General features: G+C 35.0%; 1 protein-coding gene across 3 annotated transcripts; it reads right to left on the bottom strand.

Moving 5' to 3' along the window:
- Positions 1-225: 225 nt before the first annotated feature.
- Positions 226-7,310, bottom strand: LOC102701030. Of its 3 annotated transcripts, none has more exons than XM_040520086.1 (18): positions 7,167-7,310; positions 6,844-6,909; positions 6,183-6,286; positions 6,049-6,087; positions 5,861-5,923; positions 5,358-5,432; positions 3,930-3,995; positions 3,786-3,828; positions 3,515-3,563; positions 2,898-2,991; positions 2,763-2,815; positions 2,229-2,313; positions 1,905-2,007; positions 1,735-1,827; positions 1,118-1,184; positions 717-828; positions 586-639; positions 226-478 (listed from the first exon to the last, which is right to left on the bottom strand). In XM_040520086.1, the coding sequence occupies exons 2-18, from the start codon at positions 6,905-6,907 to the stop codon at positions 347-349; spliced, it is 1,296 nt and encodes a 431-aa protein (XP_040376020.1). In that variant the 5' UTR covers positions 6,908-6,909; positions 7,167-7,310; the 3' UTR covers positions 226-346. The 3 variants fall into 3 exon arrangements, with proteins under 3 accessions (XP_040376020.1, XP_040376019.1, XP_040376018.1); XM_040520085.1 differs by having other exon boundaries at positions 717-783; positions 7,167-7,201; XM_040520084.1 differs by lacking the exon at positions 7,167-7,310 and having other exon boundaries at positions 6,844-7,028.
- Positions 7,311-8,943: the final 1,633 nt, after the last annotated feature.

Genomic DNA, 8,943 nt, shown 5'->3' with positions numbered 1-8,943 from the left:
TTTTGTTAATATTCAAATTTTGGCTTATAAATATAAACATAAGTGAAAAGATGAGCGTGTAAAAGTATGTAACTGTACGAAATTGTTTATCATCGCAAAACTATTGCAGGCACCATTTTTACGCATTAATTGGCATCTGTCTGGGAATGCAAGTCCATCGGATGGTTGAATAGAGGCATGTTGGATGATCAGGTCAGCTAACATAATCCATAAGACAATCCAAACTGAAATGATGATAAGCAATGCTCCGGAAGTTCAATTACCGCTAAAGTGCAGAGTTTCTCTGATTTCAGTGCATAATACAAGCATACAAGAAACAATCCTTAAAAACTAAACAATCTTCGGTTTACATTGACCCATATCTCCTATCTTTTATAGCACCTGCTGCTTGTGAGTTACCAGGCACGCGTTCCCATGATGCTTGGCTTGCATGGTTTCCGCTATGATCATCTGCTCTCAAATAGCTTGGTCCCCCAACCTAACAAACGATTTGGTTACAAATAAGTAGGTGGTATCTACTAGCATGATCATCAATAATTTCATGTGTCAGCAAGCGAGTAGTTCAGACAAAATTTCAAAACTTACAGCATCCAGAAGAGCAGATAAGATGGTCATCCCAGGTAGTGCATATAAACCAGACTGAAATTGGAGGCGTCATCTTATTAGCACAGTTCTGAATGGCATTGCTTAAAAAAATTTACAGAAGAAAATTTTACCTGATGTTCCATACGGGTTTTGTAGATGAACCCTCCACAACAAAGTAGACTCGACAATATAATGAAGCTGCACCGTAGAACAACAGAATGAATGGTAGATAATATAATGAAGCTGCACCGTAGAACAACAGAATGAATGGTAGATAAAACAACAACAACAAGAGTCAGTAACAGAAATAAGTCGATGAATAAAGCATCAGGGGAAAACTGATTGAACAAAGATATTTATGAAAGAATGTGTGGTGGTTACTGTGAAACTAATTTATAAGGCTCAGCATAATCTATACATATGAAAAAACAAGTTCCAAATGTGAGGAAAACTACAGAAAAAGGATCTTGTAATTCATGGTATGATTTACTATTACCATGCAGCTAATTTCTAAAGTTCAAGGCAAACATACATGCAAGAAATAATCCCAAATGTTGCCCAGCCTCTCATTGGATTGCTCTCTTTTTCTTGTATGTGACCTACACAAAACAAACAAATGCATAACTCAGAGGGTAATCAAATGAAATTTAATAGTGAAATCGGCCTACTTGTGCCTTTTGTGCATTTTTGCATGTATCACAATATTAGTTCCAGTATTTAGTCGTTATTCAGCTTTTTGTTCATTTTGCTTGCATATCTGAGTCTTATCCCACAGTCGTGCCTTAACGCTGATTTACAATGTTACTATAACCTAAATTTAAATCAACAAATACCATAACCTTTTCTGACAGATATTTGTAACATTGCATCCCAACCCAACATTTATCAAACTCTATTGACTTCAAGATAGGAAAATAGCTGTCCAATCTACAGTACAGACCAAACATTCAGATACTAATAAGATAGTGGCAAATTACACAAAGTTAAATTGAATATTTGTATTTTGAGTTTTCTTGAATTTATTCCCCATATTATTAAAAACTAAACCCATAGGATCTCTTTATTTGTGAGAAATCTTCTCAACTGAAATGTGTATAAGTGTGATTAGAAGTCAATACGGAGAGCAGATGGTTATGTGGTGGAACCAACCACATTCTTTGGTAAGTGTAAATTCAACTGGATCATAGCCCTCTACTGGGATCAAAATGTTGACTTCATAAGGACTGCTTCGAGCGATTTCACCTACAAATATAGAAAACTGAGCTCATTTGCTGAATGTCACAAAAGGCATCACTTTGGGGGATAAGGATCTAACTAACATCTCCAGATCACATTCAGAACAGTAGGAGACAGGGTAGTAGGCATAGCACCATTGGTCCCTGATCCTGTAAGTGTTACATCAAGCCCTTTAACTGGATTAACCTGGTGCAAGAAAATGGTTAAAAAGCTACACAGTTCGAATAGTGATAACTACAGTCTATTTTTCATCAACTAAGCCAGGGCAGCTCAACTTCATTGATGAAGTGAGTACTAGCATGGGGCAACATACAAACACCACAAAAGCATGAAAAGATGGGGGGAATATTCATGAACAATGAAGAAAATATATGGTAAAACTGATTTTTTAACGGCATCTATTCTACCTTGAAGGAAGGTTTTCCAACAAGTCCTGAAAGTGAATACACTGCACTAAGATACAGGGATACTTGACTCTGCTCACTCTGAAAGCTGCACAGGATACAGAATAATGCAATGAAAATTACATGTAAATAATATAGCTATTATGAGAAAAAACTACTGATCTAATCAGGTGGAGTAAAACTACTAGTAGTAAAATTTCATACGTACTGGGAAGTAAATGACCAAAAAAACATGATATTGTGTTGTAGTCATCCAATCAACTATTTTTAGGACTATCCAATCACAATTTGAAACATATGTCCAAGTTTTTCTTACACAGTACTATGCATCAGAATAAGCTTTGATTATTGCACTGTCGATCTGCATTCATCTATTTCAGCACCTACTTGCAAGCACTGAAATGTTCTTTTATGAAAAAAAAAAATCAAGGTGTCTGATTTTGTCTTTGCTTAGGATTATTCAGATATGCTGAAGCTTAATTAGGCCAAAAAAACATCATCTCATTAAAAGTTAAGGATACTTTGTTAGGATAATACCTGAACTCATGATGGAGTTGTTCAAATCCCAGTTGAGTCAATCCATTATAAACCTAGTGCAACAAAATAATGTGTAAGAAAACTGAAATATTAGTTAATAGCCCCCAAATAAGAAAGCCCATCAGTCAACATTACCAGCTCTGACGACCGTGGATGGAATCCGACACTGAAACCCTTAAATACTCTTGGACCACTTTTAGGGCATGGAATAGCAAGTTCAACAACCACCCTGACAAAAGAACCACATTTAACCAGCGGTCAAGAACACTTGAATTAATCAATTAACGCCATGATACCATAAGCATATATGAGATCACACAAAGGAAACAAAAAAACAGTAAGAAGCAATCACTCATTTGGAACAAATAAAAATAAATAACATAACCAATGTTCAAACTTTATTTTCTTCGCTTTTAGAGAAACCATATTTATATTGATCATATTCTCCACAAAGTTTGGCACCACTCTATTCAAAGAGATTTACATGCTTTGTCCATATATTCTGAAAAACAAATTGCGCTAAGCCACTTCAAATTAAGTTTAACATAATATTGTTTCTGTTTTACAAGATATTATCATGTGCACCCTGGCAGTTCATATATCAATATGGAACAGGGATGTGTTTACAAAAAACGACAAAAGTAAAATTAATCTAGGAACACTGTAAAATTCACAACTACTTCATCAATTAATGAAAAGAAATAATTGCAATCAAAATACCAAAAAAAAAAAAAAGCAAACTTTCATGGTACCTGCATATCAGTTCATCATAAGATATGCTACAGATGCATCCTTGTTTGCCTATAAAGCTACCAAGTGAGTACTCCATGAATCACAAATTGGGTCATATGCAGCATCACGGACAACAACAATCCAAAAATTGGGTTATATGCAGCCACGAGAACCAGAGAATTGGGACATCTTTGAATTCAAAGTCGAGAAGCAGTTTTGTACGATACAAAATAGTCAGAGGAAGATCATAATAGTAAAAGAAAGACCAGAAAATAAGAAAAGTAAGCAGACCTTTGCATGTTTTATGTGGGCATTGACCACATATGATGTTAACCTGAAATATGTTTAAAAATGCACCCACAAGTTGAAAATGGGACCAAAAAATCCAAAAGGTAGTGAAAATAAGAAAGAGCTCACCAGAATTTAGTCACAAACCTGTGCTGTGCGGCCCATCTTCTCAAAAGTATTTTCACAGTGCACTAGATCTCCATTTTGGAATGTCTGGTATAGTGGTATTGCAAGTGCGGAATTAGAAAATGTATGCTGATTAAGTTAATGTTACGATGGTAATCAAATTTGTTCAATAATGCATTTACAGTTTAATTTGATGCAACCCAAAATAACCAAGCTGTAAAGCTGTACGAACAAAAATCATCAACAGTAATTCAATAACAATCACATGCCAATAAAAAATTATCTAACCGATGATTTAGAGAGCTGAAAAGAGGTATTTATGGATCAACAACAGGAAGTTGATAATCTTTACTTGAGAATAACATGGAAACCAGTGGACATTTTAAATATAGGAACACGCATTTGCAAGTTAGTCCCTTGTCAAGGTTATATGTTATCACTTACTCCCTCCATCCCAAAATAAACCAACCTTTCGTTTTTTACCTATAATTTTTGACTCTTCGTCTTATTTGAAATTTTTTTACGATTAACATTTTTGTTTTTATTGGATGATAAATCATGAATAGTACTTTACGTGTGACTAATTTTTTTGAATTTCTTAAAAAAATTTCAAATAAGACGGATGGTCAAACGCTGGACACGGGAACCGAAAAGTTGCCTTATTGTGGGACGGAGGGAGTATAGATGAAATGACCAAGAAATTTTGAAGCTAACTAGAGTTTAAAATGGCTTATGTATCATGTATGCCTTTTGTGGTAACCCCAATGCACTGTTTAGAATCATGCTTATGTTCCCCAATGTTCACACTTTACAAGCAGTGTTACTTCCATGTACCGTTTTATTTTTGACAGATACCCTGCGAAAAGGGGGGAAATCCCTCCAATCCCCTTTGGGAAAAGAGGTACATAAATATTAGAATGCCTAGAAGAGATCAGGTATTATTCCATTAGATTTGGGTTATCCACCATCCATATTTTCTTGAACCACAAATGAGATTTAATTCTATATCCTAATACCTGCCCAACCTATCTTATCCCTAAATCCAAAAGGACATATGAATGAGAAAGTAACCCAGATTTGAGTTGCAGAAAACTGGGATCTGGGTGATGGGAGCATAAACCCATGCCTACCACCATGCTAAGCTAAGCCCTTTGCTACTTATCAGAGAATTCAAGCATGTCAATGAGAAAGGATAGGGAACCTAGCATACATACAAGGGAGCTTATAAACCATAGGTACCGATCTGAACATTATTGCTGATATTACAAAGTACAGAATAAAGTAATGACAACATCATGGGTTTTTTTACTAAAAAACAGTTCTAGGAAAATCCCTGAGAATGTTGTCTCGCAGATGTAACCCCGTCTTCAACTATGTGATATTGAGTTACTGTAGCCATTGCTTTATTGTTTACAAACTTAATTATTTGATTTAAATTATAAATGTTACCTGAATAAAGTCAATAGGCTGTGAAGCAGTTAAAAAAGAGCGAGAACTGATAAAACGTCCAAAGTCCACATAACCCTGAAATGGGCGAGTAAATGCATGTCCTTATCCACATAATGACCAAGAGAAAAACATTTTAAAAATTACAACAAGTTCATAATTAATGACCATGTATATCAAAATAAGAAAACAGAACAGCCAGAATCCAGAAAAGCAGTATGGAAAATATATTCAAATATAGTTCATGTATGGCACGGTGAAACTAAAAAAGAGGATAGAGAAGTCATTTGCACTCTTTAACCAACAATATAGTTGTATATTGAGAAATGCTTCTTCAGAAAATTTTTAACTATGAATAATTATTGTGATTTTTAGATGTTTTGGTACATCCACATTTGATGAAAATGTAATTCCTTTCACCAGATTCTCATTTTTATCTGATGTTTTGCTTTTTAAGAACACAATGAGATGGACTTTTCCCACTAAAAATAACATAGATGTCATACTGCTTGAGATCTTCTCTGCACATCTTTGCAGAACTGGACAACCAAATCAGAAGGTACTGAGCCCTGGCATAATGATAATGTAACATGAGTTTATATCTGGATGCACTTGCCACAAGCACATAATTGAATCTATGTGTAAGTAGGCTAGAAGATTCTTTAGCATCTTGTAATGTATTTCTGGTAATCACCTTTTCATTATATTCGAAGTTCTCCCCAGCAAGGTTTGTCTGGCAGCAGCTTAGGAGACAACATTTTGAAAGAATTTGATGTTGAATCACATATATAATCCAGAGAATATCACGGAAAAAAGGAACTAGGATACAAAATCAACAAGTCGACTATGATTGTCGAATGTAAAACAATTTGAATTTGGAATAACAATGACAGCAGTTGCTGGCCACTGCATGCAGGTAACCACCAATAACACTGCAGCAGGAAATGCAAATTATAAGGAACTGCCAGAACCAATAACAAACATTGGTTAATAGTAACTAATGTCTAACTTCAGATTAACACAAACACAGACATGTGTTTAAAAAATGAAAGTAAGTGTAGAAAAGGTAGATTTATGTGTGGCAGTTAGAATTTTGTGATGTGTATTAAACTTTTTTTTTTCTGAATTATCAAACAAGAAGGGACTCCTGCATAAAGTTGTCCAGAATACCAATATGCAGTGTATACTTCAAGAAATGCTTCCAGTTACATGCTTCTAGTCAATTGAACTTTTGTCTTAGCAGAACATAATCTCACGTTGCACTAGGCTTTTTAATGCCAAGAACCCTCTAATTTCCCTTTACCACTTCATTTTGAAAATTGGCTTCCAAAAATCTAAAAAGAAACTCTAGTCTGAATCCAAGCTAGGTCACGCATAAATTTCATAAAATTCATAAATGGCTTCTTAGAAAATAGAAAAATTGTCATTATCAAAAAGTAAAGTAAACACTTTCATGGTGCTTTTAAAGCACAAGTTGCATAAAAAGTACCTATGATCAACGAATGAATGCCCCTCATAGGACAGGCAACCAATGCTGTCCAGCCTGGCCACATCCCTGTTCAGTTATTAGTCTCCCTTAAGATTATTAAGGCAAATTAAGCCAGATACAGAATAGAACCTAGGGTTAATACAAATTCCAGGAGAAAAAATGCTGCCATGCATAGTCTTGAACAATTCATGTCATCAGAAATCACTTCCCCACATCAAAAGGAGAAAAGGTTTTAAGCAAAAAAAACGAAGAAAAGGAGCATCACGCAACACTACCACCGGCGGCGGCGAGCTGGGCGAGCGGGGGCGGGGGCGGGGGCGAACCGTTTTGGGACGTCGGCGTCGGCGAGGGCGTCGGCAACGGCGGCGGGAGCGGGGGCGGGGGCGAGCGGCTTCGGCGACGGACGGCGAGCGACGCCGGCGGGGGCGAGCCGTGCGTCGGTTGGGTGTCTGCTTTTTTTTTTCCTTTTTTTTCTCGTTTCCAAGAAAATTGCTGCTCCCTCCATTTTAGATTTCACAGCGTAATATGTTTGATTTTTTTCTTATTTAAAAAATTATGAAAATATCGTTTATTTTTTTGACTTACTTTATTATAAAAAGAACTTTAAGCACGACTTGTCATTTTTTATATTTGTATTAAATTTTTGAATAAGACGAATGATTAAATATTGTAACTAAAAAGTCAAATATCTTACATTATGAAATGGAGATACTACCTTCGTCCTGAAATAAGGTTATTTTTTTATTCTTTAGATACATCGTTTTTGACTCTTCGTCTTATTTGAAATTTTTTTGTGATTAATAATTTTTTTTTACTAGATGATAAAATATAAATAGTACTTTATGCGTGACTAATTTTTTAGATATGTTTGGTTCGTGGACGAGGTGGGTTAGGTTGGTTTCATCCCTGGATTGAGGATGGGTTGATTCCATTTTTCTGTTTAGTTGGATGAATGGGTTGGATCCTTTTTTTTTTGGTGGGAGGGATGAGATAGGATGGGTTGGAGATGTTTTTTATTTGGTTGAAGGGATGAGATGGGATAAAGATTACCTTTCATATCCAAAATAAAATATTAAATACTAGAATTAATATATGAATAATCTAAAGTAATTGAATCTATATTTACACTAGTAATATATTTTAAATAAATTTAATAAATAAAATAAATATCCTCTGTGCGCGTTGTGGTCGTCCTAGGACGGATCCGTCCCACCGTTTTGGTGAGACCACCCATCCACCAACCAAACAAGGTCAGGGATGGGTTGTCTCTGTCCTAACCCATCTCATCCCTAGAACCAAACACATCCTTAAGTTTTTTACAATTTTTTTCAAATAAGACGAATGATCAAACGTTAGACATAGAAAAACGAAAAATGAAGTTATTATGGGACGGAGGCAGTAGTATAACATCTTCAAAACGTGTATTCGCTGGTATATCATCCCCTAGTTTATATTTGTATTCGCTAAAATATCAATCTCAAATTAGCCAAGCTCGTCAAAATACCATTTGTCTTTTTTTTCTGCAAATAAAAAAGTTAAATCCATATTTTTATAATTATGGTGGCCAGAATACCCTTGTCTTATTAGAAATGATTGATTTTTTTTTTTGCATCGTGTTGAAGCCTAGTTGAATGAGGTATGCATTTTGTCGAGGTCAATAAGATGTCATTTTTGTTGATCATAAATTATGAGAAGTATTTAAATGCTATAATTGGTTTCTTTAATAATTATATAGAGTGGCTACTAATTTTTTTATAACATTTTGTACAGAGTATTTTAAATCATGTTCTAAATCTAACATAGATAACTAATACTCGAGTTAAAATCATACGACCTTAAGATTCGATCGTTTCGGCTAGGGGTGTTTTGGTCAACACGGTTATGAAAATATGGATTAAACATTTTTTATTTACAGAAAAGGAACAAATAGAATTTGGATGAGCTTGGCTAGATTGAGAGTTGTATTTTAGCTAATGCAAACCGATAGTTTACCCATGAATGCATGCTTCGAAGATTTATAATAGCAATTTTCTCTTTTTGTTTCCGACTACGTGCTTTCTTTTTTTACCTCTTTTTTGCGACGACGCAGGATAAAATAAT

This window comes from Oryza brachyantha, chromosome 1, assembly GCF_000231095.2.
Source record: "Oryza brachyantha chromosome 1, ObraRS2, whole genome shotgun sequence".
Lineage (NCBI taxonomy): Eukaryota > Viridiplantae > Streptophyta > Magnoliopsida > Poales > Poaceae > Oryza > Oryza brachyantha.
The sequence above is the reverse complement of the archived record's forward strand: the minus strand, read 5'-3'. Positions and strand labels throughout refer to the sequence as shown.